Here is a 20,449-nt window from a genome sequence, read left to right as displayed (position 1 = left end):
TCACTACATTACAGCAAATGCACTCTAATGATGATGTTTTTGATAACCAGACTGTGTTCCTTCATCTCTGTTTGGGCTTCACGAGACAAATTTATCCTCTCTGAACTCCTGCAGAGATATTTTCCTTACTTGCGAGCGAGTGTTTTCATGAGAGAGTGATTAAGCAAATGCTATCTGGATCTATTCTCCCTCCACAGCTGGGGGTGTTATCACCCTGACAGAGGGAGGCAAAATGGTGATAAACAGCCCAGACGAGGAAGTAAGTGGATTATAAGATGGATTGTCTCTCTGCAGCATGATGGGACTCTTTGGGCAAATATTGATACTGTGTGTGTGCAGGGAACAGGTGCGATGGGGGTGTGAAAACAGACATACACACTCTACACACACTCTGTGTGTAGTACTGTGTGCTAATTGCGCTCATGTTACCTAGCTACTGTAGCCATGGCAACACATCTTGATCGTTATAAAGGGGCTGTAGAAAAATTTCAGGCAACCTGCGTGATCGTTTCAGATTTGTACTGGTTCCTGTTATTGTGTGTGTGTGTGTGTGTGTGTGTGTGTGTGTGTGTATCAGTGTCCTTGTGCAGATGTCTGTATCTTCCTCTGTTATGCTACCTTAAATTTAAAATTTCTTTTAGTTTGTAACTCTATTAAATTTATCGTTTATTTCACATGTGCACCTCAGTTTTTTTCCATATGCAGTGTGAGTCATCACTGCCCTTCCAACTAATTTTATGTGTGTGATTAGCTGAACGATTGGGTCATTAAAATGAACCCCTGCAGAATTATGACCTACCGCTCAAAATGAGCCTCCCATAAACAGTAAGTGGCTGATAAACTGGTGAAATGAAGCGCTCAGTTAACTGCTGTTATGAAACAGCTGACGGCACAAGCTCCATCACGGTTGTAGCTTCACAGGAGCTTGTTGAACTGAGCTGCTGATCCACCTGTTCAGAGCAAAGTTTCTTCAAGTAAAATGAAGTTCTTAAAGTGACTTAAACGAAGGGAAGTCCCAAACATTGCGCCCATGTTTGTTGACCATCTTATTCCAGAAGCACAACCATTAATATGCAGTTAACAGCTTCCAGTCCGCTGAGAAGGCTAAACACAAGATTTGAAAACCTGGCTGCTGTCTACTCACTACACTACAATAACTTGGTCATTTTGGGGGGCAATGGTGGTGTAAAAGTGTAAGTGTAAACACAACCCTGACCTTTTAAGTTGATGTGGTGATTTTGTTTGCACCAGTTGCTTGTTAACTGTTTATGCATCCAGTGTAGTCAGAGCAACATTATCATTGATTTTGACTCCTGTTTACAGCCATTTAGTGAATCTATAAGTACAATATTCACCTCCCTTTTGCTCTGTTTTTGGTCTCCACCACCTCCTTAGGGAAATAGCTGCCTCTTTTGCCGCTAAATGCTCCACTATGTGCAACAGCCGATCTCTGACTTTGTCAATTTGCCACATATAGCGAGTTTAAGGTCTCTTACTTCATCTGTACAAAACTGGGGTATAAATGTCATAGGATGGACCTTTTTTTTCAGGGATTTGTCCCCATTCAGCCAAAAGATCACTCGTGACAATCATGTTAGGCAATAAGGACTGGCGGTCTCTGTCGGTTTAGTAGTTTATCTCAAAGCTGGTGGATGGGGTTGAGGTCAGGGCTCTGTGCAGGTCAGTCACTTTCTTTCACAGTAAACAGGGAAACCCAGTGGCCCAATTGTCATGTTGTCCATCTTTATATACAGTCTATGGACAGAACAGGGACAACAGTGGCATCATAGACATCTCTTTGTGTATGGGGTTATTGTTTGGTTGAAACAAGAAATAATTTCCCCCAGACTGTCTCTACAATGTTGGAAGCACACTATTGTCAAGACAGTGATACTCAACATACAGCATGTGGGCCAAATCTGGCCCCCGACAGGATGTCTAATGGCCCCCCAGCCATTTTCTAATTTGCAGTAAAAATAAAGTGATTCACACTGGAAATTGTTTATATACATAAGGTGCCAGAGTGAACAAAGCAGCAAAATAGAGCTTGTTTAACAAAAAAAAAAAAAAAACAAAATGCCAGTGAGAGATTCCCTGCATGTCCACAATGTCCTAAAATCCTAGAAACATCCATAAAGTGCTAGAAACTACCTAAAATCCTTGAAACATAATAAAATCTGAGAAGCGTCCTAAAATCCGAGAAGTGTCCTTAAGTCCTAGAAACGCCCTAAAATCCTAAAAACATGTATGGGGCTTCTGCCCCTGGCCTCCTGTCATTTTGTAAAAGTGGTAAAGTTGAGTATCTCTGGCCTGAGATATTGCATGCTGTAGGATTTTTCCATTTTAATTTTGGCACACGTATCCATTTAAATGGTGACAAAAGCCTTTTACAAAAGAACTCCTTTAAAATTTGCGATGCAGCCTCCAGCTAATAACTGACCAGCAAAACATATCTTTGGTACTGTTTTTACACATGCAGCATTTAGCCTTTCCCTGAGCTGATCCACACGAGAAAACTCTCTACTCCTAATAATCTTTCTTCAGCTTTACTTGAAGGATTACACACTGCTCAGTTATGGTCATGCTACAAACAAGTCTGCTGTTTTTGTTTTTTAATTCTCATAAACTGGCAGCCACAACAGTTTGTAGAGTCACCAGGCGTTCAGTAATAGATAAATCCTCATATGTTGCTTTGCTTTTCCCTCAGTGCATCACCTTTTCAAATAAATCCTTCTGTTTATCATCACCACCCACTTACTTTGTATTATCACAGTTTAAACCTTCTGCAGGCTGCATTATAACTCTACTCACTCTCTGAATAAAGTAATATAATGAAGCCAGAAGGCAGTTTTAAAACATTTATTAATCTGTGTGGAGAAATTCTCTTTTAACTCTCAGAGGTCAGAGGGCGACTTTAGATCTGCTGAGCTAGTTGGGATTTACTTTAATGACTTGCTCAAGGACACTTCTGCCAGTCTTCCTATCTCAACTTCCTATGAAAGGTTTGTCTCATTAATTACTAACTCTGCAGCCCAGCGGACTGCTCTTTAACGCTTTAAACACAACAGTAACAAACATGTAACCGATCTTACAGATTTCACACATATAAAACAGATATGGATAATAGAAGTTTTCTTGAAAGAAACGCAGAATTTATACCCAAGAAAATATTAATTCATTATTAATTTACTGTTCATGTGTGTTTGTTTGAGTGCTTCAATACAGACATAATCCTGTTTTTTCATGTTTCACTCAACATCCTGTACACGGACTAAAAACCTATTGAAAAATCACATTACAAAAGTCTCCTGAGGAAATTAGACAAGCAGAATAAAGTCTTAAAGAGCAGAACTTTTCATTTTCAGCCCTAATGAATGTCACTGTGTGACTGTGTTGAAGCAAACCTGGAATTTAACAACATTCATGTGTTTGCATTTTCAAGTTTTCTTCATAAATAAAGCGACAGTTCAGTGACACATTGCATCAGATCTGTTGGAAGCATCCTTAGAGTATAAATATTTCCTTTCCTGTCATGTTGCAAAAAGGTGACACCACATCACCATTACATTTGTTAATTGTCTGAGGATGTCAGGAGCACAGATAAACAGCCTCCTAAAACAAGCATTGCTCAGTTTTCCTGGCTGTTTTTGCACGCTCAGCGTTTACTGTGCAGCTGAGCCTTCAGCTGTTTTGGACCGTTTCAGAGGAATTCCAGATTTTTCCTGCAGATGTAGCCTATAAGGCGATATATTATTATCACATACATCCTCTGGATATACAGTATGACAATATAAGTTTATGACATTTACGAAAAAATATCCATATGAAGATTTTTATATGGTTTATTTCTACCATATATTTTATTTTTACTTTTTTTTAACTTGGAATTTATTTAAAAGCACATAAAAATGAACACAAAATACACAAAATATAGATCACAGCAGAGAGTAAAATTCAACACGCTCACTCGCAATTACATTTTTTGAGAGTGGGTGCTGAATCTTCAAAGTGGATATCAATGCAGTGAAAAATAGGACAGCACTCCGATTATAGCTTTTCTTTTTTTTCTCTTTTTTTAATTATTGCAACACGGACATTTCGGCCGCCCTTTTTCAGGGTGTATATTTGGCAAGAAAACCAAGCACATTTCTAATTCAGTGAAATCATATTTGGAGAAAAAAAACAGCTGATAAAACTGGGCCAATGATAAAGTGGCCGCCACACAGTCCAGATCTGAACATTATAGAGGCAGTGCGGGATCACCTGGACAGAGAAAGGAATAAAGAAACAGCCCACATCTGAAGAAGACCTTTGGGAAGTGCTGAAGCAGGCTTTGTATAATATGCCAGAAGATTATTTAACAAAACTTCAAGATAGTCTCCCCAAGAGGTGCAAGGGATGTCACATTAAATATTGAAAAGCCATTTTGTTCTGATTTGTGTGTGTGTGTGTGTGTGTGTGTGTGTGTGTGTGTGTGTGTTTTAATGCGTTGTACACGCTCTTTGTTTGTATCTTAATAAAGACACTGCACAGTGCTGTATATTTGACGTATATGGTGGTCAGCTGGGGCCCTTCTGTGTGTAGTTTACGTGGTCTCTGTGACTCCAGCTTCCTCCAGAGATGTGCAGTTTAGGTGAAGTGGTGACTCTAAATTGCCTGTAGGTGTGTATTTGAGTGTGATTGGTTGTGTGTCTCCCCCGCCTCTTGCCTAATGTCAGCTGGGATAGGCTAAAGCCCCCCCACCCATGACCCTTAAAAGCGTAGGTGGCTAAAGAACATTAATGAATAAAAAATGAAATTTAGTGTATACATATATAACATTTCCGTATGTGTTGGGCAGCTTGGGTTCATGTATTTACTTTCTGTCAGCTGATGTCATTCACACTGCAAAACATTTTGACAGGAAAAACACATCAACCCATCAAGAATATTTATGTTGTCAACTTTGAAACCATTTTTTGAAACAAAAGAGCATTTTACACTCTTAACAATGTCCAGTTGCATCCTCACTGGGCCTAGTCAGCCTTTTGTATGAGTCTTACGTCTTCATTTACGTTCACATTTACGTCTTCATGTGTTAACCACCACTTTCAGTGTTATCTAACTGTGTGGAGACAGAGATGTAATTTAGTGAGTTTAGTTTATTCTGCTAAATTGAATTATCCATTTCAGAGTTCCAAGTTTAATTTATGTCACAAATGGATAATCCCACAGCTGAAATGTTGATAGCTTTCCACACTGTGGGTTTCTTTTAAGCTTTCAATGCTGTGTGTCTGCTTCATCCCGGAAATCGAGTCCAATTAAAACACAATGTGCAAAGATGCATATGAATGTCTTCATGTTGCATCAATGTGTCTACCTACCACAGTGTGTGTGTGTGTGTGTGTGTGTGTGTGTGTGTGTGTGTGTGTGTGTGTGTGTGTGCTTGCATGTTTGCAGCAACAGACTCCTCCACCAAGTTAAATTGATGATGCTAATAGTTTAAGTAGCGTTGCTGTTTCCGTCCATCCAGCTGTATTGATCCTTCCTCCTCAGGGTGGCCATCCTAAATGAGCAAATACATCACAGCACCTTGTGAAGCATTTAATTTGGCCTGAGAGGATCTCTTTGTTCTGCTTGTTGGTCCATGTGGGAATATAGATAAAGGGACTAATGTGAGTTATTATCAGCTGCTTAGAAGAAATTGATTCGCATGGTTGCCAGGGCCCGCGGCATATGAGCGGTTTGGTGCCAGAGAGTAACAAGCGAGATCATGCAGGAAGATGTGTCTAAGTATGTGAATACTAATGGCACCAAGCACCATAGATGGCACCATAAACTCTGAATAATAATGCCACCAACTTGGAAGTTAGGGCTGGGTGATAAACAACATTTTTAAGGGCTCTGCACACACACAAAGCTGTTCTCAGTTTACCCGGGGATTATATGAGCTCCCCATCTCACAAATAGGAGTGATAAAAGTTTAAGTTATCAGGCCACACATCTCCGATGTCCTGAAAATAAACCCAATTAGACGATTAACTGAAAATACCTGTGATTCTCAACTTACTTTTTTGTACTTTTAGTATACATAAGGTGCCAGAGTGCATAAAACAGCATCAAAATAGAGTTTGTTTATCAAAAAAAGTGCCGGTGGAGGATCCTCCGCACCCCCGACAGAGGTCCTAACTAAGCCCCTATTGTCCTTAAATCCTAGATGTTTCCTAAAGTCCTAGAAATGTCCTAAAATCCTAGAAATGTACGAAAGTCCTACAAACTTCCCAAAATCCTACAGACGCCCCTAAAAACCTAGAAATGTGGCCCCCGAGCAAAACAAATTGAGTATCCCTGGTGTAGACCATGGTATGTTAGGCCTTAAAAAATTAGTGTCACTCTAAATCTATTACTGATTTAAATGACAGTTTTTGATATTTAATCATTTAAATGTAATACAGTTGAATTAAGAGTAGCCACAACAATCAAAGGAGGCCAGTTAGCCCAAAGAAATGTCACTATAATGAGCATGCTTTGTTGAATAAATAAGTTAAGTTTCTATAAAATGTCAGAAAAAAAGTAAAAATGTCCCTCAGAGTTTCTCAGAGCCCGAGGTGACGAGATGTCAACCAATCACCGTATCTTAAGTCATTATATTTTAAGGAAATATCATACAGAGAAAAGCAGCAGCCCTCTAATACTGAAGTGCTGGGGCCAGTGAATGACGGTACGTTAATGAAAGTGCGTTGATGACAGTGTGTAGGATTTAGGAGGATATATTTGCAGAAATGGAATAAAAGTATGTTTTCTTTTGTTTGTAATCACGTTAATAAGAATCACGTTTTTGTAACCTTACAATGAGCCATTTCTATCTACAAAGGCAGCGAGTCTTATCCACAGAGTCCGCCATGTTGCACCTCCATGTTTCTACAGTAGCCCAGAACAGACAAACACTGACGCTAGAAAGGGCCTTTCATGTTTTCACATCTTAGTGTCATCCCCTCCGCAGCGAGAGCGTTGGAAATCTTTAAACATGAAACTGCATTATTCAGTACTTTTATGTGTTTAAATCTCCAGGTCTGTTTGTTTCAGAGAGGAAGAGACCTCTGCCGATAATTCAGCTCCTGGTAAAAACTTCCTTAAAGGAGAAATTCACCATATTTTAATTGGATATTCAATTAGTGTTGATAGTAAATGCAGTCAACTGAAGCAATGAATTCCTCACTGCGACTGAGAATCTGAGTTTGTCTTCCTGCACAGCCCTTTGTACATTAACTACATGTACACAGACGCATTGTATACGAGCTTCTGATGTTCAACCCCCCAAATACTCCCCAAACCTGCCAAGCACTTGGAGGAGGGCATCTCCAACATCTCCAACTTTGTTTACAAAAGGTAAAGGCGTTTGAAACAACCTATTTCACCATTTGACCAGAACATCAGAGTAAAAAAAGTCATGAAGCTAGTATCACTACAGCGTTTTCAACAACCAACATGCTTTACTGTACAGCGCCTGGAGGCTGTTTATAACGCCACAGCCAAAAGCTATTATTTTGTTGGCTAAAACACAGCGTTATGTGACAAAAATACTCACTCAGTGATCATTTGTCCTCTCAGCCTGCTGGTTGTTTATTCCAGTTTATCTATGTGATCCTGAAGCAGGTCTCCAGTGAGTTTCCAACAGGCCACAGTTCGCTCAGAAGCCACGAAATGCGCTGTTTTTCCCCACTGCCTTACAGCTGACGGCAAGCAGCGGCTCCCATCATTCCACGAACGTCAGAGAAACAATGTTTTGTAACATGAAACTGCTTTATTTAGTGCTTTCTCTGGTTTGAATCACCTGGTTTGATCATTTTGTAGAGGAAGAGACCTGAGCAGTATTTGGGAATTTATCTTTAAATCCCTAAGAACCATGTCCATCTATGGCCCTGTTAGGAGTGACTCGAAATATCAGCTTAGCTGAGCTATAAACCAACATGATAGCTTTCTGTACTCTTTTAGCGAGAGGGATGACATTTCTTAAATGTAAAGAGCCGCTGCCACCTGTATTCGGACCCTGGTTGAGAGAGGTCATGTACTATGTCCAACTAGAGAAGATTTGATGTACTCTAAAGGGGTCAACTCAGCAATTCTTTGATGCTTGGCAGCCTTTTGTAACTCACACTGAAACTCTAAATGCAGATAAAATAATTTGTAGTAGTGTGTGTGTGTGTTTATGTATTATTTCTTAACGTTTTGGCTATTATGCGCAAGTGTGTGATGAAGGATAGGTAGGGGGAAGGGAGGAAAAGAAGTGTGCAGTGAATGTGAATTTATAGATGTTATTTTTTTCCCAACACACATAAAAAGTAAAACAAAAAAATAGTTTGTTACGTACAAAAGGCTACAAAGTATTGATAATCCCTGTCGTGCTCCCTGCTGTCCTTTGTTAGAGCACTTTCTGTGCAGTCTGGACGGAGCCTGTTAGGATGGAAGAGAATCAGGAGTGACGGATGAAAAAGGTCATGAGCTTGACTCTAATGCCTCCTCTAACCCAGACACGCCAACGCTGCTGTTCTGTAAAAGTTGATAAACTCAATCCCTGGTGCCGTTTGAGTGCAGATAAGAGCAGCAGACTGTGTAAGAACTGGAGAGTGGCCTTCCGGGACGACTGGGACTGCTGTGCTTCAGAGCAGAGAGAAAGTTTGATAGAGGCATCGCGAGTAAAAAACCTGTGAGAGATTAGCACTAATGAGCTGTGACTCGGTCGTGGAGAGAGCGGACTGTTAATGACGCTCTGTTGTTCTGCCACTCGCTGTTTCACGCAGACACACATATGCACGTTCACATGCTCACATGCACGTTTCTATGCAGCGGGGGATTTGATTCGAGCATCATTACCATCCTTCTGTTCCCCTTCTCTTCAGCCTGCGTGGCTTTTTGTTTTTCTCTGGGTTTTATTAAAACTGTTATCTGAACACATTTAAATCAGACAGCTGGAGCTGCAGATACCTGAGTTAGTCTCAGGGAATTTGCCAAAAAAAAAAAGGCAGCAGGATTATAGACGTTCTTAAGCCTAAGAAGACTCTGAAAACCAAGCAAAAGGCAGCACGGTGTCGGGCAGTAAGCTTCATAAGCTCAGCTTTGTCCTTTTTCACCTTCAGCATCTATACTGGAATGTTTCTCCCCAAATATGATCAATTATTGATGGGGGGGGAAACCAGCATGAAGGAGGTTGTCAGGGCTGATTTTTTCATTGCTGTATGACGAGGGAAAATTTGTTTGGGGACGAAATGTGTGTGTGCAGGTATGTGTACGTTCATTCTGTAATCTGTGTGTGTGAAAGAATGAAAAAAATGGAGCAAAAGAGGAAGAAATGCAGACTTGCAACAATTCATTAGGAACGCAGAGACAAAATGTAATAAAATAAATGAGAGGAGGGTGTTAAAAGGGAAGCTGAGTCAGAGGGCAATAAAAGTAGCTGAGTAGCATGAGAGAGGAAACGATCAGTAAGAGTGTAAACTCCACTTTCTCATTCATCACACTGTTCTCAGGTCACACTATTCACAGCACTTCAAATGAAGCAGGATCAAAAGTTCACATTTTTAGTTTTCAGCGTGTCACAAAGCAGGTAATCAGACAGCGACCAGGGGTGCAAATCGCCAGTTTCATCACAATATCATATTCAGTGCGGTTAAAAGTACATGAATAACTTGTTTATGAGGCTTATCCATGAAATGTAATGGTTGTATTCAGGATATGGTGTTTCACACAGACGAAACACTTGTTTTTTGCCAGTCACAGTATTAGCTTAAACACTTTCACATTGCATAAATTAGCTTAGCGACTAGCAGACTTTATCTCTACCCATAGCTTGGCAATTTACATGTATTTTATATATACTTTTTCTTATTCACTGCTTGATTTAGTTACCGCATCTCCCGACAAAACCGCACATTGAATTTCAGCCTGCATGAACATTGTTTCAGCCTAACACTGCTGAAACAAAGACGCTAATGATGCTGTAGGAAGGAGTTAGCAGAGTGAGATTCTGTGTTTACATACGGCGTGTGCTTTGTCAGTTGACAGTCGGTATTTTCTCTGAAATCCAAAATATTTCCTCACAGCTGATTTATAACATTATCCTCATCGTCTCTGTATTGGCTATTTGCCATCTGTCTGCTGCTGTTTGACAGTGACACAGAATTTCAAAATAAAGGCGTATCCTAAAGAGGATGATTCGGATCAATGTTTTTACTTTGCATTGATTAAATTGCATCGTTGATCATTAAATCGAAATATGAATCCAGATTGATGGCTTGTAACACCCCTGGTGTGGACAGAGGACAGCAGTGCAGGCAGGGTGACAGAGGTGGAAAACACAGTTAGATAATGATGTTTTTTTGTTCTGTGTCTTTCTGTTTATATTTATTTTCTCTGTTCTTTCAGTTTTTCACAGACCCGTGTGCGAGCAGCCCCTGTCTCCATGGAAACTGCAGCCGGAGTGACGGTGGAGAGGAGGGGGAGCCGGCCTACACCTGCGAGTGCACTGAGGGCTACGAGGGGGAGAGGTGCGATCAGATCCTATTGGACCTGCCGGCTGCTGACTGGGACCCCGCCACCCCCTCCGCTCCCGAGCTGGCCACCCCCGTCGCCTCCACCACTGCAGCCGCCACTCAGCAGCCACAGCCAACCACCATCCCCTCCACCACAACGCCGCCGCCACCACCCACCCTGCAGCCATGGCAACCCAAACCCGGGCAGAGGCTGCTGGTGGTGCCGTGGGAGGCAGACAGGGTGAGATGACTTCCTTACTAAATTTAAGCTCCCGTGGGTTTGTCTTTCAAATGCATGACATGTTGATTGTTGATGTGTGTGTGTGTGTGTGTGTGTGTGTGTGTGTGTGTGTGTGTGATTTTCAGGTGACGGAGGGTCTGCACTGTGTGAGTCCTGAGCTGTGTGAGCTGACGTCAGGAACTTTGACTTTGTCTCTGGAAGTGCCTGAAGAGACCGCTGTAAAGTAAGAGAAACTATTTTGGCAGACCGCTGTTCCCCTACAGCAGGGCCAGTTAAACCAGACTAGGGCCCCTGGGCAAAATGAAGTTTTGGGCCCCTGTTTAGCCCCAGTTTCTTCAACTCTCTTTGCATTTTGTTAATCCTGTGCCTGTTGCTACACATCTGTTGCAGTTTAGACAGCAGACTACAGATGGCAGCTTCATAATATTTTGTCCAGGGACCCAGAAACTAACCAATATTGCTTTAGTTTAATACTATCCTGCTACAGGTTTGTCAGTTTGAGGTAATTTAATTAAAATCACAAAGGAATACACATCATGTGACTACACTATCAACTGAAATAATACAGGTATTAATACGAGAATTCGACACTGGGCTTCTGCTTGACCATGCTTTTTGATTTGTATTTTAGTGGTACCTGATCCCTGGCAAATTTGGATAAAATATATAAATCAAATTTCGACAAACTAATTGTCCCTCAGCAAGCTTGAGGGTCTAGAGGCCAGTTTTCCACATTGTCACTAAACACTTTCTTTAAGCTTGAAAGGTGGCTCTGGGTCTGTATCGTACTTCCTTGGATTAACAGTAATTACAGTAGATTCAAATATTAAACCAGAGTTGTGCCAAAAAACAAAAAAAGAAGGAAAAAAAGTGTCAAACTTCATTAATCAGAAAGTGAATTTTTGATATTTTAAGGCGAACACCATGTTACCCTGCAAAAACAGGTGTTTTCACTTAATTGGACAGCTTTTAAGGACTGTGTCTGTGTGTACACACTGTGCTTGATGGAGCTCTGTGTGACTCTCCTGTTCTTACACTTGTTGGGTGTTAAACTGTAAATATTTCTATTATTATGTGGAATAATTACAAGCATAGCTTTGCCCAATTCCAACCTTATCAGAGGTGTAATCAGCCAGAACAGCTGAAAACACTTGTGTGTGAAGAAAACTGATTTTCTCACATGCCTCGGCAGGGAATAAAGAATCCACAGGAGATAATTCTTGATTAACCTAAATCAAATGGCATTTAACAACAGCAAAACTATATCAAAACATCAGTTTACAAATTCTCACACAAATCATGCAGTATAATACAAGTTTATCCAGTTGTTCCATTTATCTATGCTGTCTTCAAAACCAGACTCTGTTGACAAAAACAATAATTTTAACTCAGTAAGCACTGGAGCTGCTGGTCTATTGAAGCCTCAATCGGTTATTTGGTTTGTGTTATTGTGTTACTTTGGTGTTTATAGGGTTTGTTTGGATTCAGCAAAGTCACACAATTATGCAAACAAACTGACTGATCGGGGCAGTGGTAGACCAGCAGCTCCTGTGTTCAGTGAGGTACAATTTGTGCTTTTGTTAATGGACTCTGGCTTTGAAGAGAGCAAGTACAGTATAAGTTTCACTTTCAGTTCAGTTCTTCATAGGAAAGGGCTGTCTGTTTAGGAAGTACTGAGCATATGACCGGATAAATTAGACTTGTATTATACTGCACAAGTTGTGTGAAAGTTTGTAAACAGAAGTTCTGATATAGTGTTGCTTTTTGAGAGGCATGCAAGATGAACAGTTTTCTTGATGAATTCAGTGTACCACAGAGTCAGTAACTGATAAACAAAGGGTTGTTTTGGGGTAAGTATTCCTTTAAAAAGAGTTTTTATAAAAAGTAATGTTAGCACCAAAAGAAAATCTTATGTTCTTACATTATGTTGACACTCGTGTATTTACTTTCACCAAGTGGGAAATTCCCAATAGTCTATTTATGACTCTAAATCACAACTCGGTTTGGTGATGTGATTACGTCTTGGCCGCTTGTGTACTGACATTTTATGTCTCTGCTTATTGTTACAGTCTAAACTATATAGTTTGAAAGTGGAATTACCTTTTTGATGTAGAAGTGTACACATGAAAAATTTTACCTGAGGCTGCCAGTGTGATACAGTGGTTTACAGCTTGGTGCTGGACGCAAACCTAACCTACCAACTGCCTTAATTAATAGAATCTGCCCTGCTTTTTTAGATCCTAATCAGCAAGAATAAAAACAGAGCAGTACATTTTAGGCTATTGTTTGCCATAAGGAAAAAAATAGAACTTACTTTGCTCAGCATTTTATCTGCATACCCTCCATGCAGCAACTTACGTTGGTAACTTAACATAGCTTTTAGTTTTTGTCATTTATGACTAATAACTCTCCTTTTGAATCTCTTCACCTCTGGGACCTGCGACGCTGTATCGCCTGTATTACACCCCTGCAGGTGTGCTCCGTGTTTTCAGATTATGTTTGCACATGAACAGAGTTGCAGTAGCTCTGTAAATAAGGGTCATTGAATAATGCAGAGGTTGTGGTCAAGGTGAACTTGGATGTCCTCGATGTTGCCCCTCATTATAGATGGTAGGCACGACTCAGGGACCTGATCACGATTGCACACTGGGAACTGCGAGTTAATCAACTGCTGCTGCTTTGTTTTCATACTGTATAATTGCACACAACACCTGAACGCAGGCAGTGAAGGACACTTATGAACAAACACGCATGCAACACTTTGAAAAGAAGCAGTGATCCGAAAGTGACATCGATTAAGAGGCTGATAATAATGTAGTAAAGCTCTTGAATCCTAGAGGGGCTGGAGAGAGAGAGCTTGTTAAACTGCTGCAGGTGATTACTGATACAAGCATTTTATGTAGCATTATCAACACTGATGCTGAATATCACTCATGAGAACATAGTTTTAAATAATAGTCTAATTAGTTCAAAAGCTTTGAGTTGAGTTTATACTAACTGACAAGCAACTAAATCAGCTTTTATGAGAAATGAAATAAAACTGCTGAAAAAATATAAAATTAAACAAGGAATTCCATTTTCCTACCACACATAAAATGTGAGCATCATTTTAAATAACTATCTCTTGATATAGCACATGGCTCATTTCAGCTTGAAGTGGCAGTAGTTCCTCTGAAATCTGAGCTCCCTGTGTCGTCCCTCGGGCTAAGCCCAGACGCACTGCAAAGGAAAACTCATTTCAGCTCCGAGTAGCCTGTCCACCTTCTTATTATTTCGGTCACTGCTCACAGCTTCACCTTCAAGCTCAGCTCCCTCTTCAGCTTGTGCCGATTCACCTGTGACGCTCTAACTTGCGCTCACTCATGAACACAACCTAAAAATAATTCCTAATGGTGCCTTTTCTGAAGGTCTGAAGTTTGCTTATATAAGGAAAAATCTAAATAGTCATTATCTAATTTCTACAGGAGTGCAGGGCGAGGTTGGTGCGAGTGTTTCATTTTTCATAACAAAATAAACAGCTTGTGGCTAACACTCGTATGTTTTTCCACTTGTGTGATTCCAGTTATCTAATTATTAATTTTCCATTTTAAGAAACACATTTAAAGGGACAGTTCACCCCCAAATCAAAAATACAATTTTTACTCTTACCTGTCACGCTATTCATTAATCTAGGTTGTTTTGGTGTAAGTTGGAGATATTGGCCGAAGAGATGTCTGCCTTCTCTTGAATATAATGTAACTAGAAAGCACTTGTTACTAGCAGTTTTATGTAGGAACTATTGTTTTTCTACCAAACTACACCCACCAACCGTATCACTGCACAGAAGGTGTGCTTTGACTGCTAACTCACATAGCACCATTAAGGTAGCTAGCATTACAGCTCAGCCAAGGAGGACGCCATTAATGTTAACATCTCACGCTGTCACAATCCTGAGCCTTGTCCATGAGTCGATGCACACAGGAGGAAAACTAGGCTCATAGTTAACTGTAATATATACAAAGAAGCCATAACTGCCCACAACAAAGCAATATGTCTGGCAAGAAAAGATTACTGCTCCAAGATGATTACGGAGAATGCTGGAAACTCTAGAATATTTTTCTCCACTATTGACCAGCTACTCGACGTTGCCCCAACTCGACCACAGTGATCTGCATCAGATTGTAAAGAACTTGCATTGTTCTTCAATAACAAAATAACTTCAATTAGAGCCAGCATTACTGCTGATGTAAACGCAGATGACCTCGGCAAACCTTGTAAAACAGATGTAACCATGGGGAAATTCACCTGTATCACATTACAGGATTTTTGCAAGACTGTCACCGACTGTAACTCCTCCACCTCATTCATTGACCCTGTGACAACAGCATTTCTAAAGAGGGTGTTCAACAGTGTTTCAAGTCATGTCCTGAAGACTATAAAAACATTTCTCCAAACAGGCATTTTTCCAAGACAGCTGGTGTAAAACCCTTACTAAAGAAACCCAACCTAGACAGTAATGCACTAACAAACTATAGGCCAATACCCAACCTCCCCTTCATCAATAAGGTAGTTGAAAATGTAGTTTCAATACAAATATTATGCATTCTGTGTATTCAGTTTTTATCCTTTTATAATCGTACGTTTGCTAATTTTATCATGTGGGTTTTATCCATGTAAAGATACATTCTAATGTATTGAGGTTTTATTATGTCTTTGTCATATATTTCTTTTCAAGTGAAGCACTTGGTGCATATAATATCTTTCTTGTATTGAACGGTGGGTTGCATTTCTTGTATGAAAGGTGCAATACAAATATAGTTTATTATGATTACTTTTCGCCGTGATATGGTTGGCAGGTGTTATTTGGTAGAGAGAAAATATTTCCTACATAAAACTTCTCACAACAAGGTCTGTAAATTATCTTGAGAAATGGGGTGGTGATTTCTGGAAAGAGACATTACTGTTGAGTTTTTTAAATGTGAGTTTTTTTGCACTTTGAGCATCACAAGCTGAGTGCCACTTAGTTCCATTATATTTGACAGCAGACAGACATCTCTATACCTGCAATACTCAGCAACTCACACCAAAACAGTCTAGATTGGTAAAAAGCATGACAGATAAGAGACAAAATATGTGTTTTTGATTTGGGATGAACTGTCCCTTAAAATTTTTAACACAAGTCATGCGTCAGTTATTTTAAATCTGCTAAGCACTTTCAGCTGCAGCTCTTTGGATGGAAAGTGCTGTAGAGTTAATAATGATGATTATTTTTTTAGCTTTGCAAGCAGTCATTAAAACAGACACGCAAAGGCTGAGAGGATAATCACAGATTTTTTTATTTGTTTTTGTTAATATGAAACTGATTATTCAGATGTGGGAGTGAGGTTAGAGGCATGTTTGAAAGCATTTAATTAGCAAGGAGCCTCATTGAAACTGTTCGGCATCTCTTACTGCCCTGGCTGACACTGTGCCCGACCGCCTCTCGTTCATAAGCGTGGTAACTCGGCACGCCTCTGGTGTTTGCTCCTCAGCGGGCTGGCAGCTGTTGGTGTTTAGTGTCTCTGGCAGCAAACATGGCTTGCATTGTTCTTCTCATTTTGCCCAGCAGGAGACTGCGCTGCTCTGCTCAAATGTTTACAGACGCAGTCATAAGTCTCCTCAAGATCATCCTTTTGAGTCTGCATAAGGCATCCAGATAGAGAAACTAATTTTGTCTGTTTGAAAAACTTATGTCTAATAAGCATAGTTTCTTTACCTAAATGTATCAATTGCCGTATTAGAGGTATTATATCAGATTAAGTGAATACTGCTCACCAACCCCTTGACAACCACAGGGTTGGCATTGAAAGAATCCCCATCTAGTGCCCAGAGCAGAAGAGGGTTAACTCACAGGGATCATGAATGAAGTCAGTAAATGGAGAACCCCAGTAATAAATACCAAAACCCAAAAAACTGTTAGCATTTCAGCACTTCTGATTCCCTCTTCGCAAAGTCAGATGTGCCTGTAATGTAGTTTGTTTATAGCCTAACAATAACTTTTCACCTCTGGCAATTGCATTTTGACCTCAAAAAAATCCTGAAAGTCGTGTTAATTTGTGAGGATTATCTTGCTCAACAAAACGTGTAGGTATCATAAACGTTAGTTTACCACAGAGCTCATTTTCTGCAGTGATCCAGAATCCAATGGAAAAATCCCATAGGCTTTTTGATGAGGGAACCAGGGCGACATTAGCCTCCAGGTTTGCCTACAGAAAAACGTCTTCCCCGAGGCGCTCTATTTCGTGACTATGTGCCAGTTGATTGCTTTTTTGGTTTGTGCAGCAGTGGCTACCACTGTCACATCAAGGGGGTTTAGTGTCCAAACCTGCCGGTCACCTGGGAGCCCCTTCGTGTGGAGTTTGTCTGTTTGTTCTCCGGCTTCCTCCCACAGTCCAAAGACCCAAAGACATGCAGGTGCGGTTTATTAGGGGTACTGTGAGCGTATGGTTGTCAGTCTGTTTGTGTCAGCCTTGTGATAGTCTGGAGATCTGTCCAGGATGTAACCTGGCTCTTGCCCAAAGTCAGCTGTGTTGTCCTCCTACAACCCTGGATAGCAGAAGCAGTTATGAATAATGAATGAATGAATGAATGATCACTTCTTCATGGCAGTGTTTGGAAGTCGTACCAACATAAAGAGCATTACCTTGCAGCAGCATTAAAGCCTGTCCCATTTTAGCAACATTAGTTTTCAACTTTGAGCTCAAAATTAAGATATTTGTTTAAAAAAATGGTGAATAGTGTGACTTTATCAACATTGTTTTGGGGACTGACTTTGAAAAATACCAAATATTATACAAATACACTGGAATAGGGCTTTATAAATGCAAAGCAATCTTGTAATCAGTATTTTAATACAGTATCGATACACTTTGCACCCTGTTATTTCTATTTGTCTCTCTTCATGTTGAACCTGCTGCTTTCTCAGCTCGTCTGTTGTTCTGTCTTAGTTTGTGCCTATTTTGTACAAACTGTTTGAGGTCCTGATGGATGAAAGCCTCCGACCACCCTGGCTGTATTTCACAGCTCACGTTCATGAGGGTCACAGTGTTTCCACAGGAAGCAACGTCACCCCACTGAGTCAAACCCCCGGCTGCCATTACTCATCAGACCTGCTTGTGATGCCAGGTTGGATTAATAAACAGAAGGACCGTCCTGTGGTCATCAATAATTAGTCTACTAGTAAGAGATGACACTGTCAGCCTGCTGAGGAGCTGCTGACCGACACGAGTAGAGGATAGTGCGTGATATTTTATTAAGCTTCTTACTTTGACTCAAAGAAGGATTAGAAGAAGAGAAGTTCATTTGAAGGATTTTTCTTAACTTTGGTATTGATTCTGTTGATATTTTAATGCTGTTTAAGACAAATCAAGTGTTCACTGGATGTACAAAATAATAATGGTGCCGTTTATGGATTGTGTTTCTATTATTTTGTGCAGTCAATATATCCTTTTCTGGTACCATTCATTATTTAAGCAGTGTTGCAAATCTGAAGTACAAAAGCTGGAGCATCGTCACATTTCTTGCTCTGCTTTCAGACTTTTTTCACAAGTATTTCAACCTTTGAACCTTGAGCATATTGGTGTGATTTCCTTCATAACCACGAGGGAAATAAGCAACTTGTTAAGAAATATTCCACAAAAGGTGAAAAATTAGGGGCACCCGGTAGCTCACCTAGTAGAGCAGAGTGCCGTGTACTTAGGCTGCGTCCTCGCTGCAGCGGCCACAGTTTGGACTCAAACCTGCAGTACTTTGTTGCATCAAGGCCAAAGCCAAAAAAATAAAAGTAATACATTAATAAATTAATAAATAACAATAATAATAATATGAGGAAGAAGATGAAGAAAGTGAGGAAAGCTATTTTTATAATTATCATAATTAAATATTTTAAATTATGTGTCCGAATTGTTATCATTTATTTATTTTTTCAGGTCATTTTCTTTTACTTATAAATACCACAAAATTAGCAATGAATTAGTCATTGCTATATTTGTGGTATTTTTTTCTTTGGTTGCTCATTGCCTTTTTAAAAAAAAAATGTGGTTTGAGACATCTTCAGAGAAAGTCCACAACAGAAAGTCCATGTTTAAATGTCTTTGTCCCCCATCCTTCTCCCTCCTACTTTGTCCCTCCAACTAGGGTGGTGGTGAATGCCAGTGGAGCTCCGGTGCTGTGGCGCGTGAATGAAGAGGGCTTCCTCCGTTCCTCCATTTTGAACGGCACTACGATGTCGTTCCTGCAGGCCCCTGACGGACTGGTGGTGCCAGACCACTCGTTACCTCTTGGACAGAACTACTTCCTCAGTAAGACGATTCCAGTGTCCTACACAAGCAAATGAATCAGTTTTCATCAGATGTAAATCACATCAGACTTACTTTTTTACATTGAAAACCATAAGTGTAGATTTTTAGGAGACCCGCTGGACATGTCCCCCTCAACAATTAGTACATGTGTATTCGTTCTGTCACCAATACAAATATGAAATTAGTAGGACTTTTATTTTGACAGACTCAAAGACATTTCCTCCTAAACTGATACAGAAAATCAAAAATAATGCATAAAAATTTACCAGAATGCAGGAAAATACGTTTTTGATGCTCAGAATTCCTGAGGACCTCTAAATGTTTTGGTCTCAATAGCTAATGTCCTTTCACAATAAATGTTAAAATAATATAAGTTAACATTTTACTTAAGCTTTAAGTTATGCATTATTTGAGGGCGGGCTGTTTTGAGTGACAAGCAGCTGTCACCCTCTTGTCCAAATACGGTCACCTCTGCCTCCGAAAAGACCAAGATGGCGACCGATGAAATGCCTAACTCAAGGCTTCACCAATAGGCGACATCGTGGTAGCTACGTCCATTATTTACACAGTCTATGAGTGAAACCCACGCCCTTGTTGTAAACAAATGGGTGAGAGGCTGTCGGGTTTATAAAAGCTCATTAGCGAAACTGAAATTCTTAACCATACCCACAATTTATCATTTTAATTATACTTTAATTATCTCTCTTTTTCCATTTAATTTGTGTGATCGTTCATCCAACAACCGTAGAGAAGCTAAACAGGAAATGTTGTTTGAAATACCTCCAAATAGCTCATTTACAACTGAGCCAAAAAACATCTGAGTATTAATGAATTTAAATAAATTGTATTTACAGCCTTTTTTCCTGACATGACATTGGGGAGAGTCGTATAATATTTGCATTTATGAGTCAGAATGTTTTATTTGCATATTTAAAAAAAAACAAACAGATATTTATGCTGATATTCCATCTGTATTTTCATACTGAGCCTCAAACACACACACACACACACACACACACACACACACACACACACACACACACACACACACACAGATTTTGTGAACGAGTATTCACACCACTGCGTGTCGGAGGGGGGGTAATTAGAGTCCCACTATCAGACTGAAAGGCTTGTTGACCTCTGTGTGTGCTCAACATACCTGATGTTGTTTCACTATGCTGCCTGTCTTGTGACCTTGACACGTCTTCTAACTGTGGCAGCACAGCCTCCGCATCGCCTGAGAGAGGGGGGACCACAGGGAGATGACATTGGGGAGTTAAATCAGAGGGGAGCAAGGATAATGGAGGGTGGGATAGAGGAAGAGTCAGATAAGGAGGGAGACAGACGGGGAAGAAGAGATGACAAGACAGAAAGGGATTAGA

The 20,449-nt window shown here is 40.2% G+C and overlaps 1 protein-coding gene across 1 annotated transcript in view; it reads left to right on the top strand.

Annotated features, from left to right (window-relative positions):
* dner (delta/notch-like EGF repeat containing) overlaps positions 1-20,449 on the top strand; it is a 74,446-nt gene that overhangs the window by 29,741 nt on the left and 24,256 nt on the right. Inside the window, exons 3-5 of the mRNA XM_088078825.1 lie at positions 10,402-10,749; positions 10,875-10,972; positions 18,904-19,067. Coding sequence (XP_087934951.1) covers positions 10,402-10,749; positions 10,875-10,972; positions 18,904-19,067 — 610 coding nt within the window. The remainder of the gene's footprint in view (positions 1-10,401; positions 10,750-10,874; positions 10,973-18,903; positions 19,068-20,449) is intronic.

This window comes from Plectropomus leopardus, chromosome 6 (assembly GCF_026936395.1).
Source record: "Plectropomus leopardus strain MGB_pleo_1.0 chromosome 6, ASM2693639v1, whole genome shotgun sequence".
In the NCBI taxonomy this organism is placed as follows: domain Eukaryota; kingdom Metazoa; phylum Chordata; class Actinopteri; order Perciformes; family Serranidae; genus Plectropomus; species Plectropomus leopardus.
This window is presented reverse-complemented; position numbering and strand designations above follow the sequence as displayed.